The sequence below is a fragment of the Cnephaeus nilssonii genome, assembly GCF_951640355.1.
Source record: "Cnephaeus nilssonii genome assembly, chromosome: 4".
Taxonomy (NCBI): Eukaryota; Metazoa; Chordata; class Mammalia; order Chiroptera; family Vespertilionidae; genus Cnephaeus; species Cnephaeus nilssonii.
The window spans coordinates 6799012-6825696 of record NC_137075.1 but is presented as its reverse complement, the minus strand read 5'-3'; the positions used below and the strand labels follow the sequence as shown (position 1 = coordinate 6825696).

Here is a 26685-nt window from a genome sequence, read left to right as displayed (position 1 = left end):
TATAAATTCCATTGTTAAATATAGCTTAATGTTTCTTTTATTCTTCAGATCCAACTCACAACCTCATGTATTTTTTAATCATAAAAATAGCACTCCATAATTTATAAAAATTCCTTACTGGCCTTTTGAATTTTGGCACTGAATAAATGTGTTTCCCATTAAGCCTCCCCAGCCCACTGAAGCCTAAAATGATGGTTCCCTCTCTCAATTCTTAGACTAATTACTGGGTGTACTGCTTATTTGGCAATTTAACTTTTCCACATTTACAAGTCTCATTCCAGCCGGGTCTTCAGATCCTTCGACCCATAATAGATACTCTAAGTATATGTTGATTTAATTTTTCTGTATTGATTAATTGAATTAAGGGATTTATTCAACAACATTGTTGTACAGAGCTTTCATTACAAATTGAAATAAACTCAATGCTTAGTAATTCTGTAGAGACGTTGTAGGTATTCAGAACAGTATTGCTCGATCATTCTGTTTAATTCACAGAGCTCAGCTGCTGTAATTCTCCTGAGTGGATGGAGAAGATATTAACAGAGGACGGAGACCTGGATTCGGGCGTGGCAATAACAGGGCTATATCTGGTTTTACAAAGCAGGTACTGTGATACATCACCTCATTCAGGACAAGGTTCTGAGTTCCACATGCTAGAATCCTCTAAGTAGATGTTGCTTAAAGGAAATTAACCTAGCTTTGCTGGTTTATTTTTTTTCATTCTCCCTTTGTACTCAAAATATATTTAATTTTAGTATCTTCAAGTTTAGACCTTTGGGAAATGCCTTAACCATTTTTTTCAAATATATTTTTATTGATTTCAGAGAGGGAGAGGGAGAGATAGAGACATCAATGATGAGAGAGCATCGATTGGCTACCTCCTGCACGCCCCCTACTGGGGATCTGCAATCCAAGCATGTGCCCTGACCCGGAATTGAACCATGACCTCCTGGTTCATGGTTAGATGCTCAAACCACTAAGTCATGGTGGATGGGTGGAAAATGCTTTTTAATGGAAAAGACAATGGTCTGCATTTTGGAGATTTACTTTTTAAACTGTTTTAATAACTAAAAGGCACAGGTAGATTCAACTTAATGCTTATACAGTTCCCTATATTCAAACTTGTGATCCTTCAGTGCATGGGCCAACACTCTAACCACTGAGACACAACAGTCAGAGCACAATCTTGGCTTGTTTTAGCAAATCACAATGGTTTAGACAAAGACTAGAGGAGGGGGAAAAGCATTTAAGGTAAAAGGATTTTGTCAGGCTATTCTTTTTAGAGAGAGGAAATAGGAAATGCATTATTGCTTGTGGAAAAGATAAAGACTTAATGAAAAAATGAACAGAGGAAAACAAAGTCAAGTTTTGCATTTTGGTTATAATCATTGTTAAGTCTATTTGTGAATGTCCCTAAAAATGTCTCTGTTATTCATAGGAATATACAGTATTTTTGTAAATAGGATCAGTCTGCCTTTTCTCTCAACTATATTCCATGGCTTTGTATAAGTGTACACAGAAGTGTCCCAAGGCAAAGTTGTGAAGTATACATTTTGGAAGCAGGTACAATGAGTCTTCCCTACACTGATTTTTACTATCTTTTACCTGATTCCCTTTGCATTTGGTGCCCTTATTTTCCCCTGTGTACCCCAGGCCCTCCATGGTGGCTCCTGGCTGGATCCATATGGAGCAGGTCTTGTTCTCTCATTGCTCCTTTTTCTCTGGCCCCTCAGTTTTATGAGTGAAGATGCTGCCCTATGTTCTGCTATTCATTTAGTGCCTTGAAAAGTGATCACTCTGGCTAATCTAGAGTGATCACTCTAGATATACTAACTGGTACTATGTTATTACAGAACAGATAACATTTTATTTTTGTTAATCAGAGTGATTGGAAGGCAGGGAAGGAGGATAGAGAAACATCAATGTGAGAGAGACACATGGTTTGGCTGCCTCCCACACATGCCCTGACTGAGCAGGGGATCAGCCAGGGCGAGAACAGGTAATATCCCACAGATCTCACTTTGTGTATTAATGAGTTCCTATAGATGATTGTGTTTAGCTGAAGTGGTAGCCCAAAAGAAATTCATCAGCCATCTAAGCATTGGCAGGTACTTCCTGAGACAATGTTACCTGTTCTCGTCCTGGCTTATACAATAGTTTATTTCTCTCAGGTAAAAGAGTACAGGGATATTACCTTAGTTCATGGCTTCCATCTTCAAGGTCACCTGGTACTCAAACATGCATGCTTGAGTTCCAGCCATCATGTCCACATTCCAGAAAGTAGAAAAGAGGAAGCCTCTTCAGAGAGCTTTCCTGGAATATTCCACTCATATCTCATTGGTCTGATTTAGCCATGTGGCCAGCTATCCTCTTTGAGGCAGGCATATTGCTGTTCCTCACAAAATGGAGAACCCGTACTTAGGGAGATGGAAGAATGGACAATGGGTAGGGAAGTAGCAGCTTCTCCCAGCCTGACCTATGTCTGACCCAGTGAGATGCTGGAATTTACCTTATCAAAAGTACATCCTAGTTCTTGGAGATTACATATACATTTACCCTTCCTATCCATGGTGAGCAAAGGGATAAAGAAGATAGTTTGGCAAAAGAGATTAGACTTCTTATAAGGCTGTCAAACCTGGGGACAGGTGGATTCTCAGTGGTGAGGTAGATAAATCATTTTCTAAGTGGGTCTTTGCCCAGGTATCCAGAGATTATGGCTGTCCCCTGCTTCCTTATTTAAACCAAGGTTTTACTCATGGGTAGGAAATATGTGGCCTAAGTGTTATCTTCCCCTCCTCCTTTCCTCATGGCAGAGTTTTTCCTGGTTAAGTTGGAACATGATCTCAGAATCCTTCTCAATATAATGTTCTTAGCAGTTACTTTGGTCCAGAAGATTTGTCGTTGTTGTTTAAATCTACTAGCCATCTTTAATTGCTTGTGGGTTTTCAATCTGACAGTCTCTGGGTACAATTCTTTAATTTATGGGATAAATCTCTTATAAGTGTATCCACAGGTGAAAAAGGTATATATTTATAGGTATCAGGCTTGGCATTCTTCAGAATTTAGCACTAAATGACTATAATCACTCACATTACTGTACATGTCCTCAATCTGTTCTTTTTACTGTTTACTGCACTATGAGTTTCTCTAGGGCAAGACTATATCTTATCCATTTTTGTATACCCAAGGTGCCTGGCTCAGTACTCTTTCAAATGTTTTATCAATAAATAAATCATCTACATTGGTCAAGGTCAAGTGGCTACCGAAGTAAATACTTTCCCATTAAGTAAGCTGGTTACATTGTGAACTGCTTACCACTGAATAGGAAAGGGAAGGGAGGCCTTATTTGAGAGGTGATCATTGGGTGACAGGAGCATTGGTAATACAACAGAGTCTTGGTTATTTCACAACTGCTTTACAAACGTTTGAGTAACTGACATACCAAACTGCCTACCAGATAACAAGGAAAGGGCAGATATACTTTGAGCAGGTTTTTTTTTGTTTTGTTCCTGAGACTAGCCTTTTTCATTCTTTTGACCAAAGGTCCAGATCCTGGGTTAATGTGTCTCAGTGTTTTCTGTATTCTAGGAGGTGATTCTGAGAGTTGTGCAAATGACAGATTCATATTTCATGGATATGTGTGTAGCTGAAGTAAGACTGTACTTATTATGCTCTACCTAATTTAATTAAGGTGGTCTATACTCATCAATTTGTTTTTATAAGATCTTATAAACATTTAAGTTAATACTAATATCATTTGTTTGAAATATTTTGGTTCCATTAAAAATTTTGTTGGGAAAAAAAAAAAAAGCTACTACTGCTAAAAAATGTATAGAGCATTGACTTAACTAGCTCACCCAAGTTCCATATCTACCTCTTTATAATGACCAAATTCTTAAACCCTGGTAACAAAGAAAGATGAAGGAAAAGAATTATGTCATGATTCTTTTGGCTCAAAGAGCAGGGTTGGCTCTGATTAGATCCAGGCTGATGGTTTCTAAGAAGACTAAACGTTTTGAGGAGAGAGCCTTGGGTTGTAAGCAGTCACCTTCACTCGCCCCCTTCAGCCCAATCCTGGGCTATATCCATCCTAATGAGGGAGTGTCCCCACATTTAGATTTACAAGTTGTATAAGAGATGGTGTGACCAAATTTCTGCATAATGCTTCTCCTTCTTGACCCACTACTTAATTTATGGAATAAATCTCAGACTACCTTAAAAACCAGAGTTAGAAGGGCTCGGGCCCACAGAAATAACAAGGCTCCATTCTCTCTTCTCCAAGTCTAGAACTAGTCCTAAGTGACCACTTGCAACTTCAGTCAGTAAAAGAATAGAAGAGGAGAGAAGCAACACTAGTCTCTCTTCCACTCAAAACTTCTGCAGATTTCTTCTCTCATTATTCTAATCTGTCCCTGCCCCTGTCCTGTACAGTGATACTTAGAGATGGGGGGCAGGAGGTGCAGCTGGATGCCACTGAGAGGGGCCTTTGTAATCAGAACCCTCCGGTTAGGCCATTTCTCAGTAGTCTCACCTTAGACAGATTTAATTACTGGAACTAAAGTGTCTTTATTTGTAAAACGGGAGATAACAGCATAGGCTGAGATGTAAAAAATACTTAGCGCCCAGCTGGTGTGGCTCAGCGGTTGAGTGTCAACCTAGGAACCAAGAGGTCACCGTTGATTCCCCGTCACAGCACATGCCTGGGTTGTGGGCTGGATTCCCAGTGTGGGGCATGCAGGAGGCAGCAGATCAGTAATTTTCTCTCATCATTGATGTTTCTATCTCCCTCTCCCTTCCTCTCTGAAATCAATTAAAAATATATACATAAATACTTGGCACAATGCTTGGCATTTAGCAGGTATTCAATACGTGACACCTTTCTTAAAGTGTCACTGTGTGTCAAGCACAAAGCATCTCTGCCTGGAGGAGTTTGAAGTGTGTGTGTGTGTAAGGGTGTGGTGGTTGGCACTCAGCTACACACTGGTAAGGCTTTAGCACTTACCTTTCCTCCCCAGGCCCACTGACCAAAAGTCATATATCTGACCAAGTCCAACAGGTGCATTTCTAAGGGAAATACAGCGGGACTGCCAAAGAGAGGGTGGAGGTGGTGCGGGAACAGAAAAGTTCCTGTAGATCAGAGGCTGTCACATCTTTTGATTCGAGTCTGTGGCTACCCTAAAACCCCCAGTCATGTCTTCCCTGTCTTCAGATGTTATTCCCACTTAACACTGCCCAGTGACCCTGCAGAAGGGAAACCTTGAGACAGACGTGCTGTCTGTCTCCTCAGTGCCATCCCTTCAAACCTTATCATTAATTGCAAATTTTATGATTAAATAAAAATTATTTAATGTGCCTCAGTGAATATGCCATATACATATGGTTTAGTATTTGCATGCTTAATGGCACCCAAAATACAAAATATCCTGACTTTTCAGCCATCTTATCCACAATGTAGCCCTGAAAATCTGTATGTGCACACTCACTGACGTGTAGCTACATTCCAGTTCACCTTTCCTGGGAGGCAAGAGTGTCAGGCTACCTTAGTGAAGAGCCTTATTTTGCCTTGCGGCTCTCTCTCCAGCTCTTTTAGGCTTCAGAACTCCTCTTCTACACTTCCTTTGTCATCTGGTCAACATCAGCACTTTGCTGCCATTTATGTTCCAAGGACATCCGCCGCTTATTCTAACTGACATTAATGTGGTTGGATCATGGAGCTTTTAAAAAAGATGGCCTAATAAATGTCTAAACATTACCAAGCGGGGCAGAACAGGTTTAAACAACGGTTGAATGTCAAGAATTAAATGAATTCGTGTTTATAAAGCCTCTGGCACGAGGTACACAGATGCCGATGCCACATAACTATTAATTCCCGTACTTCTTTTGTTCCCATCACTTCACCTTTCTGTGCCTGTTTCCCAACGTTAAAAATGAAGAGCATTGCACCACGTTTCCTGGTGTTGAAATATATTTCCCCCCTAGCCTCTCCTCACTGAGTATCTGGGAGTGGGTGGGAGGTTATTTCTGCCCGGGACAGGCGGGGGGGCGGGGTGAGGGTTTGGGGCGGCCCCCCGGCCAGGCGCCCCCTTTACCTCTCCGGGCGGCAGCGGTTCCGACCGGGCGGCGGGGCTGGACGCAGGGACCAGGATGGCCGGTGCTGCTCAACTCACACCCTCCGCCGCGGACACAAAACGCCGCGCTGACTCCACACCGAAGCAGCCCGGGGCCCACCTCAAGTCCCCGCAAAGCTCAAAGCAGGAGAGGAACCTCACGGGCGGCTTCCCCCTAAAAGCTTAGGAAAGACAACGGAGCAAGGCCCGACCCGTTCCCCAGAGCGGCCGGCGCAGCCCCAGGCGCTCCGGGCGCCACACCCGCCTTCGTCCCGGAGGAAGGAAAACGGGCCCCGGGCCGCCGGAGGCAGCCGGGTCCCCCCGGGCCCGAACCCGCTCCGGGCCGGATCTGCTTCCAGGGCAGCGGGAAGAGGCGGCGCCGGGGCGGGGCGGGGCGGGGCGGGAGCCGAGCATCCTCGGGGCCGCACAGGGCCCGCCTCCGCGTGCAGAGCCGAGGGCCGAGCCCGCCCCCGCCGCCCCCGCCGCCGCCGCCGCCCCCGCCGCGCTGCCCCCGCCGCTACCGCGGACTCGCGTCTCCGCTGCTTGAACCGGAACCTCTCGCGGAGGCCGCCGCCGGGACCGGGCGCCGAGCGGGGAGCGCGGGGAGGCGGCCTGCGCGGCGCCCGCCATGGCCGCGGCGGGGTGAGGCCGGCGCGGCGGCTGCAGTCGCGCAGTCGGGTGCTCCTCGGCCGCGGACGGGCCCGGGCGGCGCGGAGGCCGAGGGAGCCGCCCGCCGCCGCTGGTCGCCATCGCCGCCCCGCCCGCCGCCCATGGCGAGGCCCCGCCGCCGCTGCTGACCGCGCTTCCGTCCGTCCCCGGGGGCGGGCGGGCCTCCGCTCTACGTCCGGCCCCGGGAGCCCGGCGAGCGCCGCGGGCTCCGGGCCGCCGACGATGGGGAACACTACCTCGTGCTGCGTGTCGTCCAGCCCCAAGCTCCGGAGGAATGCGCACTCCCGGCTGGAGTCCTACCGGCCCGACGCCGACCTGAGCCGCGAGGACACGGGCTGCAACCTGCAGCACATCAGCGACCGGGAGAACATCGACGGTGAGCGCGGCCCGGCGGGGACCTGCACCCGCCGCCGGAGCCGGGCCCGGGGACCGCGGGCGGGGGGCCGGGCCACCACCGAGCTGTTCGCGACCAGGCGGAGCTCGGTCGTTTTTTAAAAGGTGGACGGAGTGGACACGTTTTGGCAAAACTGAGGCTTGCCTTCCCTTTTGGGGTTAGTCTCCCTAGAACTGGAGAAGGGGGTTGGCCAGTGTCAACTCCCAGAAAACTTCCTAATTGACTCCACTTTCCGCTTGGCTGTGCCCCACCAGCATTTCCTGTAAAAATTAAAAACAAAACCAAGGGCCCCCTTCTCCCCCTCCCCCCCGGAGGCGGTTGAGGGATTGGAGTCTAACTCCGCCTGGAGGCTTAAAACAATTTCCTTAGAGTATTGTTAGGATGGTTTGGAAACAGTTTTGGACGAGCTTGCCCGTTTTTGCTTGGGGCTGAACTACAGTTCTGTGAATTCCTGATTGATCTGAGTGACTTTTGCTCTGGACTAGTGTTTGTAAAGGAAGTTGAAAAACTGATCACTGACCTAGTAAAGTTGATTTATTTTACTATTGCTTTTTATCAGTATCTTCATTAGTACGATTTTTATCAATAAGCTACATGGCTTAATATCTACAGATGCATCATGCTTAGAGTTTACATAATTTTCACCTTTAAAAATTTTGAAAGATATTTTTATGACTACTTGATTTTTCTTTTTCTTTTTGACCTAAAATTCTCACAGTTGATGTGGTTGAACTAATCTGAAAAAAATTCTTGTATGAATGAATTCATACAACTCTGCCATTCATTCTTGTCAACTTTAGGATGGAATATTTCCTCTAGTGTGGAAAGCCAAATTTAAACTCCATTAAAAGAATGTTTGGCCTTTTCAAATTTCTTCTGAGTAGTGATTTAATTTCTTTAGGACAGCAACTGTATTAAATGAGTACCACATATAAAGAGACCATTGCAACATCTATATATATAAAAGCCTACGCCACTGGCTGACTGCTGGTAGCTATGAGATGCACTGACCATCAGGGGGCAGATGCTCAATGCAGGAGCTGCTGAGGGACAGCAACGTTGAAGAGTGCCCTCTCGCACTCCGGGAGCCCTTGGGGTATGTCGGACTGCCAGTTTCAGCTCGATCCCCACTGGGCAGGCCGAATCCGTGCACTGGGCCTCTAGTATTGTTTATAATAGGTGCTCATTAAATTAGAAGTTCCATATGACATTTCCAGTATTATTTTAGACTTCCATTATCTTAACCTATTCTTTAGATTTTTTTGAACTACATGAATACTTTATTTTTAAATTTATGTATTTAAAGGCATCTAAAGGATGTTACGAGGTATGTCTTGATCATTGCTATAGTCACAAGCACCTGAAAGAAGTGTCTAGTATATAAAATGAGTTAATAAGGATTGCATTTTAAAGAAATGAGTGAGTGAATGAGTTTAATAAAGAAAGCCATTACCCAGTCCTATACTGTGTTGGCAGGCAAAAACATTTTTATTAATTTATTTAATACATTTTTTTTATTGTCTAAAGTTTTACATGTCTTTTTTTTCCCAATTGACCCCCTCCCCCCAGCTATTCCTACCCCCTGAGGGCAAGCCCCCACCATCCCAGTTTTGCTAATATGACAGGCAAAAACATTTGTCAATAATTTCTCTTTTATGCTGTGAACCAATATTGGGTAGAGGATTTATGTTTTATTTATTATTTTAAAAGTATTTTTATTGATTTTTAGAGAGAGGGAGGGGGAGGAAGATATCTGTGTGAGAGTGTAAGGTGGATCTGCTGCCTCCTGCATGCCCCCTACTGGAGATGGAGCCCTCAAGCCTGGCTTGTGCCCTGAGGGGGGAATCAAACCAGCAATTTTTTGGTGCATGGGATGACCCATAACCAACTGAGCCACACCAGCCAGGGTGAGGCTTTATGTTTTAAACTAGAGGCCCAGTGCACGAAATTTGTGCACTGGGGGGGGGTGGGGAAGTGTCCCTCAGCCCAGCCTGCACCCTCTTCAATCTGAGACCCCCTCAGGGGATGTCCGACTGCCAGTTTAGGTCCGATCCCACAGGCCTAAACGGGCAGTCGGACATCCCTCTCACAATCCGGGATTGCTGTCTCCCAACCGCTCGCCTGCCTGCCTGCCTGATTGCCCCTAACCGCTTCTGCCTGCTGGCCTGATCGCCCCCTAACCACTCCCCTGCCAGCCTGATCGATGCCTAACTGCTCCCCTGCCGGCCCGATTGCCCCCTACTGTCCCCCCCGCCCCCTGCCGGCCCGATCGCCCCCCACTGCCCTCCCCTGCCGGCCTGATCACCCCCAACCACCCTCCCCTGCTGGCCTGGTTGCCCCCAACTGCCCTCCCCTGCATGCCTGGTCGCCCCCAACTGCCCTCCCCTGCAGGCCATCTTGTGGTGGCCATCTTGTGCGAGGGCATGATGGTCAGTTTGCATAATATATAGGAGGATAATGGATTAAAAATACAAACAGGAGGAAGATTCACATTTTTTAGAGCCAGACTGTATACTGTTACTTACTATAGTAGGGAAACACACATGCACGCACGCACACACACACGCACGCACAAAAATTGTAACCAGCTATTTGGCAATAAGGCTTAGGAGGATTTTGCCCCAGAAAAATAGAATAGTATTGTGTGTTCTTTCACATGAAAGAAATCTAAATTTGGTCACTCACTTTTGAGAAAACGTTTGGAAGATCACAAATTCTTGTTTTGTAGGTTTAGCATAGTTTAAGAGACTAGGTCAGGTTAAGAAGATTTCTAATTTAGGCTGTGGTTCATACGATGATGCTACTTTAAACCCAGAAATATTTAAGCAGTGTTTTTTTGTTTCCCAAGTTCATGTAATACTTCTGGGATTTACCTATCCAGCAGTTCTCAGCATTGGTGTCAGTTAGCTCAGAAATATAGGACTGGGCCTTTGATCATGGTTAAAACTCTCGAGGTAATTCTAAGATGCAGCCAAGGTTGAGAATTGCTGCTGCTGTTCAGGGGCATTTTCCATAGAAATTTATTCCGTGTTAGAGGTTGGACAAGAGAACAGATTTAACTTAGAGAGGATATGTGTGTACATATATTTACATATACAGTATATGTATATGTAGTGTGTGTGTATATATATTTATATACATTGTGTGTGTATATATGTATATACTAGAGGCCCGATGCACAAAAATTCGTGCAAGAGTAGGTCTTCCTTCCCCTGGCTGCCGGGACCCGGGCCGGCTTCCCTCGGGCCACCTGCAGGCACCCGGGACCCCGGCTGGCTTCCCTCCGGCCCTGGCTTTGTCAGGAAGGACGTCTGGAATGATGCCCGGTCTAATTAGCATATTACCCTTTTATTATTATAGATATGTGTGTGCATGCAGTAGTGTTAGATGATTAGTAAACATTTTAAAACTACATCAATTCTTTTTTTAATTAAATTTACCGGGATAACATTGGTTAATAAAATTATGTAGGTTACATCTCAATTCTTGATTCTAGTACAGTATATAACAAGTATAGCATATAACAGTGATGGCGAACCTATGACACGCGTGTCAGCACTGACATGCGTAGCCATTTCTGATGACACGCGGCCGCCTCGGCCGCATGCCGAGGATGAAACATTTGCTGCTCCTGAGGATGAAACATTTGCGAAATAATGTTTTTTCCTCAAAGTGACACACTACCCGAGTTATGCTCAGTTTTTTGGCGAAGTTTGACACACCAAGCTCAAAAGGTTGCCCATCACTGGCATATAACAAAAGCTGAGGTGCTCAAGTACCATCATTCTTTTTTTAAAAAATATATTTTTATTGATTTCAGAGAAGAAGGGAGAGGGAGAGAGAGATAGAAACATCAATGATGAGAGAGAATTATTAATTGGCTGTATCCTGCACAACCCCCACTGGGGATCGAGCCTGCAACTCGGGGCATGTTCCCTGACTGGGAATTGAACCATGACCTCCTGGTTCATAGGTCAGTGCTCAACCACTGAGCCATGCCAACTGGGCGCCATCATTCTTATGTTCCAGACAACTAGAATGGAAAGGTTCAGAGAAGTTCATGAGGCTTCTGTGATAGATTAGTTTCTTTAAAACACAGATAAATGAGCTAATGTACCCATGTTTTCCCTGTTCAAACACACATGGGTAATATTTGTCCCATAGGATTTCAGTGACTGAGTTAAGGCCGTTAGGCTTCTGTGAGACCTACCTGCAGCTTACCCTGTCTTTGTACTCAGTGTACATTAGTGTTAGATTACTAGTATTCATGTTTTTGAAATTTATATTAGAATAGTCAGTTCCTTAGGTATTATTTCTTATAATGATAGTAATAATTACAACCTTTATGTATTGTTTAGTCTGTGCCAGAGACTGCTTGACATCTGTTCGTTTAGTACGCAGAATAACCCTATGGGTAATATTATCCTTACTTTAAGACAAAGAAATGAGGCAGAGAGGGGAGAAATGATGTGTCCAAGGTCATACAGCCAACAAATGACCAGTGGAAACTTTCCATTGTTTACTTGACTAGTCATCAAACATTAACTAGTCTGGGGTTGCCTTCTGGAGCAGGCTGTCTTATCATTGCTATCTTTTCTTTTTTTTTTTTAAATATATTTTATTAATTTTTTACAGAGAGGAAGGGAGAGGGATAGAGAGCTAGAAACATCGATGAGAAAGAATCATCGACCAGCTGCCTCCTGCACACCCCCCACCGGGGATGTACCCGCAACCAATGTACATGCCCTTGACCGGAATCGAACCTGGGACCCTTGAGTCCGCAGGCCGACGCTCTATCCACTGAGCCAAACCGGTTTCGGCTGTCTTTTCTGAGAAGGAACTTCATCTATCTGCAGTAGATTATTGGCCTTCCCTGAGTAGATTATTTCTGTGGGAGGAGAAAGAGAAGAGTGGACTAAAGAGAGTTTAAAATTTCATGAGACCAAATAAATCAGGATACTTGTAGATCATGTGATACTTATCTTTCTCCGACTGGCTTATTTCGCTTAGCCTTAATGTTCTCCAGTTCCATCCATGTTGTTGCAAATGTTAAAAGTTCCTTATTTTTTATAGCGGCATAGTATTCCATTATGTAGATGAACCTCAGCTTTTTAATCCACTCATCTACTGATGGACACTTAGGCTGCTATGATCATAGGGGTACATATATCCTTTCTGATTGGTGTTTCTAGTTTCTTGGGATATATTCCTAGAAGTGGGATTACTGAGTCAAATGGGAGTTCCATTTTTAACTTTTTGAGGAAACTCCAATCTGTTCTCCACAGTGGCTGCACCAGTCTGCATTCCCACCAGCAGTGCAAGAGGGTTCCTTTTTCTCCACATCCTCGCCAGCACTTATCATTTGTTGATTTGCTAATGATAGCCATTCTGACAGTTGTGAGATGGTACCTCATTGTCATTTGATTTGCATCTCTTGTCTGATTAGTGACTTTGAGCATGTTTTCATATGTATCTCAGCCTGTTGTATGTCCTCTTTCGAAGTGTCTATTTAGGTCTTTTGTCCATTTTTTGACTGGGTTGTTTATCTTCCTTTTGTTAAGTTGTATGAGTTCCCTATAAATTTTGGAGATTAAACCCTTATTGGAGATAACATTGGCAAATATGTTCTCCCATGCAGTGGGCTTTCTGGTTGTTTTGTAGATGGTTTCTTTTGCTGTGCAGAAGCTTTTTATTTTGATGTAGTCCCATTTGTTTATTTTCTCCTTAGTTTCCATTGCCCTAGGAGCTGTATTGGTAATGATAATGCTATTACATATGTCTGAAATTTTGCTGCCTATGGATTCTTCTAAGATTTTTATGGTTTCCCGTCTTACGTTTAAGTCCTTTATCCATTTTGAGTTCATTTTTGTGTATGGTATAAGTTGGTGGCCTAGTGTTTTTTTTGCATGTATCTGTCCAATTTTCTTAACACCATTTATTGAAGAGACTGTCTTGTCTCCATTGTATGCTCTTGCCTCCTCTGTCAAATATTAATTGAGCATAATGGCTTGGATTCATTTCTGGGTTCTCTGTTCTGTTCCATTGGTCTATATGTCTGTTCTTGTGCCAGTACCAGGCAGTTTTGATAACGGTGGCTTTGTAATATAGCTTGATATGTGGTATTTGATCCTTCCAACTTTGTTCTTTCTCAGGGTTGCTTTGGCTATTCGAAGTCTTTTTTTATCCCATATGCATTTTTAGAGTATTTGTTCTCGGTCTGTGAAATATTCCATTGGTATCTTAATGGGGATTGCATTGACTCTGTTGATTGCTTTGGGTAATATGGACATTTTAATGATGTTGATTCTATTAATCCACGAACACAGTATATCCTTCCATTTGTTTATGTCTTTCTCTATCTTTTTTTTCAACTATAGTTTTCCGAGTACAGGTCTTTTACCTCCTTAGTTAAGTTTATTTCTAGGAATGTTAATTTTTTTGGTGCAATAGTAAATTGGATTTTTTTTTGTTTGTTTTTTGTTCTGTGAGTTCATTATCTATACTAATAATAGCCTAGGTGGCGTCACATCTTCACATTGTCAAAAGATGGCTGTCACAAGATGGCCACATGCACAGCGGAGGTGGGGCCCGGTGGCTGCTCCGCAGGACAAGGCCTGGGGGTCCTGTGGCTCTGCGTGGCGAGGAGGAGGCTGGTTCTGGCGGAGGAGGCAGGTCGTGGCAGGGGAGGGCAGTTGTGGGAGATCAGGCCGGCAGGGGAGCGGTTAGGGTGTGTTCAGGCTGGCAGGCAGAAATGGTTAAGGGCATTCAGGTAGGCAGGCAGGCGAGCGGTTGGGAGCTAGCAGTCCTGGATTGTGAGAGGGATGTCCAACTGCGGGATCGGGCCAAAACCCACAGTCGGACATCCCCCGAGGGGTCCCAGATTGGAGATGGTGCAGGCCGGGCTGAGGTACACAACCTCCCACGCACAAATTTTGTGCACCGGACCTCTAGTTGGTGTATAAAAAGCCACAGATTTCTGGGTGTTAATTTTGTATCCTGATACGTTGCCGAATTCCTTTATTAAGTCTAGTAGTTTTTTGATGGAGTCTTTGGGGTTTTATATGTACAGTATCATGTCATCTATGAATAATGACAGTTTTACATCCTCTTTTCCAGTTTGGGTGCCTTTTATTCTTCCTGTCTGATCGCTATGGCTAGAACTTTCAGTACTATGTTGAACAGGAGTGGTGAAAGTGGGCTTCCCTGTATTGTTCCTGTTCTTAGGAGAAATAGTTTTAGTTTTTTCCCATTGAGTATGATGTTGGCTGTAGGATTGTCATATATGGCCATTATCATGTTGAGATAAGCTCCCTTTATTTCCACTTTGCTGAGAGTTTTTATCAAAAATGGGTGTTGGATTTTGTCAAATGCTTTATCTGAGTCTAATGATATGATCATGTGAATTTTGTCTTTCAATTTGTTTATGTAATGTATCATGTTTATTGATTTGCGAATATTGTACCAGACTTGCATCCCTGGAATAATAATCCCAATTGATCATGGTGTATGATCTTTTTAATATATTGCTGGATGTGATTTGCTAATGTTTTGTTGAGAATTTTCACATCTATGTTCATCAGGGATATTCCTCTGTAACTCTCTTTCTTTGTAGTGTCTTTATCTGGTTTTGGAATTAGTATAATGCCTCATAAAAAGAGTTTGGAAGTGTTCCTTCCTCTTGGATTTTCTGAAATAGTTTGAGGAGTGTGTTAGTTCTTCTTTGAATGTTTGGTGAAACTCCCCTGTGAAGCCATCTGGACCTGGCTTTTTTTGGTGGGAGTTTTTTGATTACTGCTTCTATTTCATCAGTTGTTACTGGCCTATTCAGGTTTTTTGATTCTTCCTGATTCAGTTTTGGGACACTGTATTTTTCTAGAATTTGTCTATTTCATCCACATTGTCCAGATTGTTGGCATATAGTTGTTCATAGTGTTTTCTTACAATCCTTTGTATTTATGTGGTGTCAATGGTCACTTCTCCACTTTTGTTTCTGATTTTATTTATTTGGGTCCTTTCTCTTTGTTTCTTGATGAGTCTTGCTAATGATTTATCAATTTTGTTTATCCTTTCAAAGAATCAGCTCTTGACTTTCATTGATTTTTTTTTTTTTTTAGTCTCTATGTTATTTCTGCTCTAATCTTTATTATTTCCTTCCTTTTACTTTGTGCTTTTCTTATAGTTCTCTTTCTAGTTTTTTTGTAGGGTTAAATAGGTTATTGCTGATTTTTTTTTTTGAGGCATGCCTGTAGTGCTATGAATTTACCTCCCAGGACTGCTTTTGCTGTGTCCCAGAGATTTGGGGTTGTTGTATGTTCATTTTCATTTGTTTCCAGGAAGTTTTGATTCCTTTCTTGATCTTGTTGATAATCCATTTATTGTTTAATAACATGCTATTTAGCCTCCCTGTGTTTAAATATTTTTTTGGTGTTTTTACTCTAGTTGATTTTTAATTTCATTACACTGTGATATGAGGGGAAGCGTGATATGATTTTAATCTTCTTGAACTTATAGAGCAAGCGTGTCAAACTCGCGACCCATGGGCCACATGCCATCCACAATGAATATTTTTGTGGCCCAGCCAATATAATGGTATGTAAGAAACGTTTTAATAAATATTTGGTAACTTAATTTTTACAGTATCCTGTTATACATAATCCTATCTAATAAAAGAGTAATATGCAAATTGACCACACCTCCACTTCACCCAGAAGCCACGCCCACCAGCCAATCAGGAGTAAATATGCAAATAAACCCAACCAAGATAGCTGAGGCCACGGAGAGCAGGAGGGAGGCTTGGGTTTCCCAGGCGATGGAGGAAGCCAAGCTTTCTGCCTGCCCTTGCCGGCCCAGGCCTCCGCTTAAGGCTACAAAGTTTCAATTATAGAAGGTAAATAAAACCCAACAGAAATGGCTGCAGCCATGGAGTGAGCAGAAGGCTTGGCTCTGCTCCAGGCTACAAAGTTTCAATTGTAGAAGATAAATATATCCCAGATACCAGGGCCTCCTCTTGGGTCGGCAGGGGGAATGGCCGGCCTGCAAACCACCACAAGCCCCTTGCCCAGGCCGCCCCATGCCCCAAGGGAACCCCCACCCTGATCTGGGACACCCTTCAGGGCAAACCAGTTGGCCCCCACCCATGCACCAGGCCTCTATCCTATCTAATAAAAGAGTAATATGCAGATTGACCATCACTCCAACACACAAGATGGCTGCCCCCATGTGGTCAAAGATCCTGCCCCCATATGGACACAAGATGGCCAGCAGGGGAGGACAGTTAGGGGTGACCAGGCCTGCAGGGGAGGGCAGCTAGGGGCAAATAGGCTGGCAGGGGAGCAATTATGCATCAATCAGGCTGGCAGGGGAGTAGTTAGGGGGTGATAAGGTGGCAGGCAGAAGTGGTTAGGGGCAATCAGGAAGGCAGGCAGGCTAGCAGTTGGGAGCCAGCAGTCCTGGGTTGTGAGAGAGATGTCTGACTGCCCATTTAGGCCCGATCGGATTGGGCCTAAATGGGCAGTCGGACATTCCTCAATCGGTCCCAGATTGGAGACGGTGCAGGCTGGGCTGAGGGACCCCCCCTCGTGCACGAATTTCGTGCACCGGGCCTCTAGTGGCCTACCTAATAATAGACAAATATGCAAATTGACCATACCTCCGACACACCCACAAGCCACGCCCACAAGCCACGCCCACCATCAAATCAGAGCGAGCATTCAAATTAACCCAAACCAAGATGGCTACAGCCACAGAGAGCAAGGTTTCCTAGGTAACAGAGGAAGCCAAGCTTTCTGCCTGCCCTTGCCAGGCCTAAGCCTCCACTCAAGCTACAAAGTTTCAATTATAGAAGGTAAACAAATTCAAACAAATGGCGGCAGAATGGAGCTTGAGAGAGCAGGCCAGGGTTGCTGCCGGCAACAGGGGAAGCAAAGCTTTCCGCACACCCTGGCCGGGCCCACCCACTTAAGGCAACAAAGTTTCAATTATAACCCCAACACAAATGACTGCCGGCCTCAGAGGGAGCCCCAGACTTGGCTCCGCTCCAGGCTACAAAGTTTCAATTTTAGAAGGAAAATAAATTCCAGATACCAGGGCCTCTGCTTGGGTTGCCAGGGGGCGTGGCCGGCCTGCAAACCACCACAGGCCCCTCGCTCAGGCCGCCCCACGCCCCAAGGGAACCCCCACCTGATCCGGGACACCCTTCAGGGCAAACCAGCTGGCCCCCACCCCTGTACCAGGCCTCTATCCTATCTAATAAAAGAGTAATGTGCAGATTGATCATCACTGCAACACACAATATAGCTGCCCCCATGTGGTCAAAGATCCTGCCCTTATGTGGACACAAGATGGCCACCACAAGATGGCCAGCAGGAGAGGGCAGTTGGGAGGCACCCAGCCTGCAAGGGAGGGCAGTTGAGAAGGACCAGGCTTGCAAGGGAGGGAAGTTGTAGGTGATCAACCCTGCAGGAGAGGGCAGTTAGGGGTGACCAGGCTGGCAGAGGAGGGAAGTTGGGGGCAAACAGGCTGGCAGCAGAGTGGTTAGGGGGTGATCAGGCTGGCAGGCAGAAGTGGTTAGGGGCAATCAGGAAGGCAGGCAGGCAAGCAGTTGGGAGCCAGCAGTCCTGGATTGTGAGAGGGATGTCCGACTGCCCGTTTAGGCCCCATCCCACAGGGATGGGGCCTAAACGGGCAGTCGCACATCCCTTGAGGGGTCCCATATTGGCGAGGGTACAGGCTAGGCTGAGGGACAACCCCCCTCTGTGCACGAATTTCGTGCACCGGGCCTCTAGTATGCATATAAAAGGCTAATATGCTAAGATCCCACTGGTTGTTATGATGTGCACTGATCACCAGGGGGCAGATGCTCGATGCAGGACCTGCCGAATTGCAGTGACTCGACAGCGGCGGTTCTTGGCTGACGTACCCCGAAACCAGAGAGGAGGCAGCCCGATTCCTCATGGGGCCGTGAGGCCACCTTTCGCCACCGTGGGTTATGTTGTTGCTGGGGCACTGTTGGCCCTGAATATGGTTTTTTGCACACTTGAGTTTGTGTTCCCCACCCTGTACGATAGCAACTTTGAAGAGTGCTGTCTTGTACTCCGAGTCCCCTTGGGGGATTTCAGAGAGCCGGTTTCAGCCTGTTCCCTGCAGGCCAGGTTAAGGGACCCCACCTGCTGGAGGGACCCCACTCACTCTGCAGTCGCCAGGGAAGGACTGCGGGAGGTTGGCTCCAGGGTGTGTCTGGCCCGTCTCACCCAGTCCCACCCTGCTCACCACCTTCTAATTAATTTCCTTTAAGTATGCATGAGTTTGTGCACTGGGTCACTAGTTATTAATAATGAACTACAATGTTCACTAATGACTGATTACTATAATCGTGTTGCATTCATTTCCCTTATGCGCCTTATGCTCAGGCGCACCATTTCTCTCCACTAATACTAGCAGAGAATATTTTAGCAGCCAATTGCCACGTCATTAGTCTTGGACTGATTTGTTTGGTGTGCCCAACAGGATATATTTCGCTTCCAGAGAACAAGAAAATAGATTTATTTGCGTTATGCTTATTAATTTGTGCAGTTCTTCAGTGTCTGGTAAGTTAATGTTCAAGAAAAAATATTAATTTTTATTAAAATGTTCTTTTATGTTGATTACTCTTTTATTTCAGCCCTTTGTATTCATCATGTCTGTATCAAAATAAACCTATGTTTCTATGAAAATTGAAGCTTTTGTTTTTTTGCAGCCCACATAAACTTAAACCTTGTTTATTTGGCCTGTGTTAGCCTTTGGGTTTGACATGCTTGTTGTAGAGACTTGTTTTGTGTTCTAACATGTGGTCTATCTTTGTGTATGATCCATGTGCACTTGAGAAAAATGCATATTCTGCTGCATTTTGGTGAAATGTTCTATAAATGTCAATTAAATCCATTTGATCCAATATGTCCTTTATAGTCTTTGTTTCTTTGTTAAGTTTTTGTCTGGAACATCTATCCAGTGAAGTCAGGGGTGTTAAAGTCCCCCACTATGACTGTATTATTGTCGATCTCTCCTTTAAAGTCCTTTAGAAGTTTTAAGATATATTTAGTTCTCCTATATTGGGTGCATATTTACCAGGGTTATATTCTCTTATTGGATCAATCTCTTTAGTATTATGTAGTGGCCTTTGTTTTCCCTTGTGATGGCCTTCATTTTTAAGCCTGTTTTGTCTGATACGAGTATTGCCACTCCAGCTTTTTTTTTCTTTTCCATTTGCATGGAAAATTTTTTTTCATCCCTTCACTGTCATCCTGTGTGTGTCTTTTGTTTTGAGGTGGGTCTCTTGTAGTCAGCATATAGTTGGTCATGTTTTTGTCTCCATTCAGCTACCCCACGCCTTTTGATTGGAGCATTTAGTCCATTTACATTTAGAGTTGTTATCGATAGCTTCTTGTTTATTGTCATTTTCTGTATGGCTAGGTTTCTCTCTGTTTCTTCTACTCATTACAGCAATCTCTTTAAGCTTTTCTTGTAATGCTGGCTTGGTGGTGATGTACTCCTTTAGCCTTTTTTGTTTTATTTTGTTTGGGAAGCTCTTTATTTGACCATCTCTTTTGAATGATAGTCTTGCTAGATATAGTAATCTTGGTCTGAGATTCTTGCTTTCCATTACCTTTGAGTACTTCATGCCATTCCCTTCTGGCCTATAGAGTTTCTGATGAGAAATCAAGTGTCAGCCTTATGGGAAGTCCTTTGTAGGGAACAGTTTTCTTTTCTCTTGCTGCCTTTAAAATTCTCTCTTCGTCTTTAATTTTTGGCATTTTAATTATGATTTGTCTGGATGTGGGCATGTTTGGGTTCTTCTTGTTTGGGGTTCTCGGTGCCTCCTGAACTTGTGACTTTTTCCTTTACCAGGTTAGGGAAGTTTTCTGCCATTATTTCTTCAAACACCTTCTTTATTCCTTTCTCCCTTTTTGCCTTTTCTGGCACACCTCCTATTCTGATATTATTACATTTCACATTGTCCCACAGCTCTCTTAAGCTAACCTCTTATTTTTTAATTGTTTTTTCTTTTTGGTTCTCTGATCGAGTGATATTTTCAACTGTCTTCTAATTCACTGATTCGATCCTCAGCTTCTCCTAATCTGCTGTGTATTCCTTCCAATGTGTTCTTTATTTGTGTTATATCATTCTTTATCTCAGACTGTTCCTTTTTTCATAGTTATTATATCCTTTACGTGCTGTTGAGCATTGTTACATCGTTACTTTGAACTCTTGATTCAGATAATTTTGTTTTCCTTTTTCAATTAATGTTTTATTTACTTTTTATTGTCTAAAGTTTTACGTTTCCTTTTTCCCCAATTGACCCCCCCCAGCCATTCCCACCCTGAGCAAGCCCCCACCGCTCCAGTGTCTGTGTCCATTGGTTATGCTAATATGCATGCATACAAGTCCCTTGGTTGCTCTCTAACCTCCCACTCCCTTACCATTTGTCTCTAGATTGATCTATTCTTGTTCATCAACAGATAAATTTCTTATCTCTGTTTAATTTATGTCTTCTGGAGAATTCTCTAGTTCTTTCATTTGGGGGTGGTTGCTTTGTCTCCTCTTTTTGGCTTTCTTTTTGGGTTTGTGATTATGTATTAGGTAGATCTTCAACACCTCAGTGTATGAGACAGTGTTAAAGGCTGCTTCTGACTAATTAGGTCAGGCATAGACTCAAAGCCTCCAGAGACCACCTCTGTCTACACACTGTAGGATTCCAACTTGAGTTGCCTCCCCAGGCAATGGTCCTTAGGTGTGGTGAGAGTTTTTGTTTTTTTTTTTCAATAGGGTGGGGCAGTTTCTTCTTCCTGGAGGCTAATTGTAATTTTTAATCCCTTAAGTTGCCTCAGGGCAAGGTGTTTTCCAATAGGGTGTGTCGACTGTCTTCCCCCCTGGTAAGGCAGATGTCTATGTGGGAAAGATGTCCTCTGCTGTGTGAGGGAATGACTTAGCCCAGGAAACTTGGGGTGTCTACCTTCTGAGCTCTGTTCCCCGAGTCCCCAGTCCTGGCTTCTGCTGTCACAGCTCCAGTCCACTTCACCCTCCATCTGTCAGAGCACTGTTGGGTGGCTTCACAGGGAATTTTGTGCATTGGCCCTTTAAGGAGGTGCCTGAGTTTTCAGCTGTTACTCCCTCACAGATAGCACCCCTGCTGCTTTTCACAGCCAGATGTTATGTGGGTACCCTCCTCAGTTTGGTGCTCTCTGCTGGGGAGCCCAGCTTGGGGATGAAATCCTATAGTTGTCAGTGGCAACCCCCCACAGCTGAGATATCTCTCTGGGACTTCAGTTGTTGTTTGTGGGCACCCAGCTGGTCCTTTTGCACCTTCGCCTCTCCCACCAGTCTCTATTCAGTCTCCACTTTCGGTCCTCAAGTACCAGGGTTCTCTCCTGAGAGTTTTCCGTTGATTGTTCAGGAAGTTTTTCTGTAATTTTTTCATATAGGTTTTCTATTTTTGATCTCCTTGTTCTGGTACCCCTATGATGACTCTGAGAACAAAGATCATCTCAGGTTGGTCAGCTCCCAGCTGGTTCACTCTGGGCATCTCTTTCCTTGCCAGAAAGGTTGCTTTTAAATACTGGAATAGAAAACCTTGAAATCTTTTTTTCTTCCTCCTTGGCAGAATATTGATATTGGTTTTGCTTATGTAAGGAAACTTTTGTTTTTTATTTCTTCCTAGTATGGTTCAAAAATTCGACTTGATAAGGTAATTAAAGAGGGAGTTCTAAAACGTTTGGGCAGTGGTAATGTTGGGTAGGAAAAATTATCTTCTACTCTTCAACCTTTTTCTTTTTGGACTAATAATTAAGTTAACATGAGACAAAGATTAACTAGATAAACACTAAGGTTTAATAACATGTATACCTCTTGTATACATGGGAGAAACCAACGAACACTTAATAATTCACCAACCCAGGTACATGCCCTTGACAGGGAGTCAAATCGGAGACCCTTCAGTGGGTGGGCTGATGCCCTAACAACGAGCAACACCAGCCAGGGCTGGGCCATCTCTTTTCATCCTCATATCGACGACCCTGCATTTGGGACTGGGGAAGGATGTGACTTGCCCAGGGTGGCTGACTCATTTTCAGGACAGAGAGAGAACCAGAAACCAGCATTCTCTATTTATTCAGAATTCTTATTAGATTCCTCCTAAGTATGCCCTGGATCTCAGTTTTGTTTTATACAATTATCCTATGTAATAAAAGCCTAATATGCAAATGGACCGAACAGCGGAATGACTGGTCGGTGTGATGTGCACTGACCACCAGGGTGCAGATGCTCAACCCAGGAGCTGCCCCCAGCCCACAGGCCCCAGGCCAGCCAAGGTGGATGCCAGCAGGGGCCCCCGATCGTCCCGCCGGTCACCCCTCAGATCAGCCCTGATCTCCGGCCAGGCCTAGGGACCCTACCCATGCACGAATTTCGTGCGTTGGGCCTCTAGTACCTACATAATTAGGAAGGGGAACATATCTCGGCATGTCATTTGATGTTAAGGATGTTAGTCTATATCAGGCGTCCTCAAACTATGGCCCGCGGGCCACATGCGGGTGTTTTTGCCGTTTTGTTTTTTTACTTCAAAATAAGATATGTGCAGTGTGCATAGGAATTTGTTCATAGTTTTTTTTAAACTATAGTCCGGCCCTCCAACGGTCTGAGGGACAGTGAACTGGCCCCCTGTTTAAAAAGTTTGAGGACCCCTGGTCTATATTAATATTTGACAACTTAGCAAGGAGTTCCGAGAAAACTCCTAAATCTAGGAAGTTTGTGTTTTCTCGTGTTTGCCAACATGGTTCTTTTTAATTGGCGGAGCAATGTTTAGTCTTTAATTAATTGGAACTGTAATTATTCAGCCTGGAGAAGATGCCCAGGCCTATAAGTAGTGTTGTAGAATGTGGCCTGGCAGATAACTTCAGGGCTATTAACTCCTCTGGAGAGCAATTCCAGAGGAGCAGACTCTCTGGTCTCCAGGCCAATGTTTGGAAGATGATAGTACAGCTTTGTTGTGCTACTTAATAAGCTATATTTTTAAAATCTTGGTTCACTAAGGCTATAGGAAAATAGACTATATGAAAAGATATTTCAGAATGCTTATGTGAGTGTTCATTTCTTTGCCGCTTCAGTGTTCAGAGTGGTAGTGTTACCAGATAATTTGCGTGGGTAGAACTGTCACTGGAGAATCAAACTTTTCCATTGCTCTTGAGAGCGGGGTTCTTGCAATATGGATTTTCTAAGATTTGCATGGGAGAATGTGATGTGGTAAAAGACCTTGTTTGCATAGAGTTACATTCCTTGGGTTCCAAAGTCTCAAGTCCCTTAAATCAGTCCTGAAAGAGGGGCTGCTGTGGATTCAGCAAAGCCAACAACAAGGCCAGTGTCTGGAGCTTCTGTTCCAGAAGCTGGGTTCAATCCATTCAGTCCACTAACCCATTGTGTGAGGATAGGGGAGCACACCCCTGCAAAAGGAGTTAAAAGAGGGGCCAAAGGCCAAGAGAGTGTGCTCCTGTGTTCGGAAATTTAAATATTCACGTTTCATGTCCTTACAGGGGCCATGCCTATTCTGGCCACTGATTCGCTCCCATGTGAGGGACAGACAGGTAGGCATCTTCCCACGTTACTCAGACCATACTGGGCATGCGTGCAAACCACCTTTGTCCAGTTCCTTCCCCCAAAGATCAGCCGGGAACAAACTTGGAGAGTGCTAAACTACAAACGGCATGCCTATAATATCTAGTCTTCCTTTTACTCCTTCCTGTTAAATAATAACCAGATTATAACAATGGTATCAGAACTTCTCCAATGCTAGTGGGAGTGGGGTTTCCTTTTCCCCCAGTGGGAGCTAGAGGTCGGGTTCTTGAGATATCTTGAGAAAAAGAATTTTCTAAGACTCATACTGGAGAATGAGTGATTTTTATTCATGTGAAGTTACATTAGTCAGTTTACAAAGTCCCATTTCCCTTAAACCAGTCCTGGAAAATGTGCAGCTGGGGGTTCAGCAGAGCTAGAAGCAAAACCAGTGTCTATAAAGTTTCCATTCCATGGTGGAGTTGAGTCCAGAATAGCAGGGTTGTTTTAGTCCCCTAGTCCATTTTGTATAGGGTCCATATGGCTGTGGGCTACGTGGGCAAGTGCTGGGGAGCGCACCCCTGCAACAAGAGAGGCAGATGCACAAGAGGGCCAAGAGTGAGAATTCTCTTTGTTTTGAAGTTTAAATATAAAATCTTTCTGAGCTTGCAGTGGCTACACCTATTCTGGCCAATGCCCTGTTTTCAGGTATGACTGACAGGTGAACACCCTTCCCTATATCACCCAGACTTTACTGGGCATGCATCTATTGTCCAGTCCCTTCCCCCAGAATCTGCAGGGAACAGATCTGGAGAGTGTTAAACTGCAGCTTTCTGGCAAAGCTGTACAACTGCCCCCCCTGCCTATATTATCTAGCCTTCCCTTTGCTCTCTTCCTGTTAATTAGTAACTGGGTTAAACATAACAGTGTCAGTAGTATTGGCAGAATTGTTGTGGCCTTGTACTGACAAATAGTTTGCCTCCCAAACTCAGCTGTTTTGATTGGTGAATTTATGAAGGATGTTATAGGCATAGGTACTGAAGATTTCTTATAATATGACTAGAGGCCCGGTGCACGAATTGGTGCACAGGTGGGGTCCTTCGGCCTCGCCAGTGATTGGGGTTGATTGGGGCCACGGGAGGTTGGCCAGAGGAGGTTCCAGAGCTGGCCAACCTCCCGCGGCCCCCATCGGTGTCATCAGGCCAGCCAGCTGAGGGGAGGGACCACGGGAGGTTGGCCAGCTGTGGGGGAGGGACCGCAGGAGGTTGGCTGGCTGTGGAAGGTTGGCTGTGGGAGCACACTGACCATCAGGGCAGCTCCTGTGTTGAGTGTCTGCCCCCTGGTGGTCAGTGCGTGTCATAGCAACCAGTGGACCGGTTTTTCAGTCACTTAGGCTTTTATATACTAGTATATAGACTAGAGGCCTGGTGCATGAATTCGTGCATGGGTGGGGTCCCTCTGGGTGGCCTGCAGGGATCAGGCTGAAACCTATAATCCAACGCTGCCTGCAGCTCCTACCTGCTGCTCCTGCTCATCCTGGCCCCACTGTGTCTGCCGTGGGCTCGCGCCCAATCAGTCCTGATTGGGAGAGGCTTGTGCTGCCGTAGCAGTGCTCACCAGCCATGAGCCCTGCGTCTGGCGCCCTCCCAAGGGAAGTGGCCTGCGGGATTGGGCTGAAACCGGCTCTCTGACATCCTCCGAGGGGTTCCAGATTGCGAGAGGGCGCAGGCCAGGCTGAGGGACCCCACTGGTGCACAGTTGGGCCGGGGAGGGACCGCGGGAGGGCTCCAGGGCGTGTCCGGCTCATCTCACTCAGTCCTGATTGGCCAGAACCCAGCAGCAAACTAACCTACCAGTCAGAGCATCTGCCCCCTGGTGGTCAATACACATCATAGCAACTGGTGGATCTGTTGACTGTCTGCCCCCTGGTGGTCAGTGCATGTCATAGTGAGCGGTTGAGCAGCCTTAGCATATCATTAGCATATTACGCTTTGATTGGTTGTTTGGTGGTTCTGCCATTCGGTCTATTTGCATATTACCCTTTTACTGGTATTATATAGGATTAGTGGCCCCATGCATGGGAGGGGGCGTGTTCCTCAGCCCAGCCTGCACCCTCTCCAATCTGGGACCCCTCGGGGGATGTCCGACTGCTGGTTCAGGGATTGGGCCTAAACCGGCAGTTGGACATCCCTCTTGCAATCTGGGACTGCTGGCTACTAACCGCTCACCTGTCTGCCTGCCTGATTGCCCCTAACCACTCTGCCTGCCAGCCTGCTTGCCCCCAAGTGTCCCCCCCACCGGCCTGCTCGCACCCAGCTGCCCCCCCTGCCAGCCTGCTTGCCCTCACCTGCTCCCCCTGCCAGCCTGCTCGCCCCCACCTGCCCTCCCTGCCGGCCTGCTTGCCTCCAACTGCCCCCTGCTGGCCTGCTCACCCCCAGCTTCCCCCCCCACCTGCCGCCAGCCTAATTGCCCCCAACTGGCCCCCCCTGCCGGCCTGCTCAACCCCAACTGCTCCCCCCACCCCCGCCGGCCTGCTCACCCCCAATGGCCACCCCCACCGGCCTGATCACCTACAACTGCCGTCCCATCCTGGCCTGATCACCCACAACTGCCCTCCCCTCTTGGCCCCTAACCACTCTACCTCGGCCCCACCACCATGGCTTTGTCTAGAACAGTGATGGCGAACCTATGACGTGTGTCAGCACTGACACGCGTAGCCATTCTGATGACATGTGGCCGCTGAGGTGGCCACATGCCGAGGATGAAACATTTGCGAAATAATGTTTTTTCCTCAAAGTGACACACTACCTGAGTTATGCTCAGTTTTTTGGCAAAGTTTGACACACCAAGCTCAAAAGGTTGCCCATCACTGGTCTAGAAGAACGTCGGGAAGTCTCCTGGAAGGTCTCCCAGTCTAATTAGCATATTACCCTTTTA

At 45.5% G+C, this 26685-nt stretch overlaps 1 protein-coding gene across 1 annotated transcript in view; it reads left to right on the top strand.

Moving 5' to 3' along the window:
• Positions 1 to 6523: 6523 nt before the first annotated feature.
• The window catches only part of CCNY (cyclin Y), a 228363-nt gene continuing 208201 nt past the window's right edge, over positions 6524 to 26685 (top strand). The window contains exon 1 of the mRNA XM_079769141.1: positions 6524 to 7152. Coding sequence (XP_079625267.1) covers positions 6999 to 7152 — 154 coding nt within the window. The 5' untranslated portion in view covers positions 6524 to 6998. The remainder of the gene's footprint in view (positions 7153 to 26685) is intronic.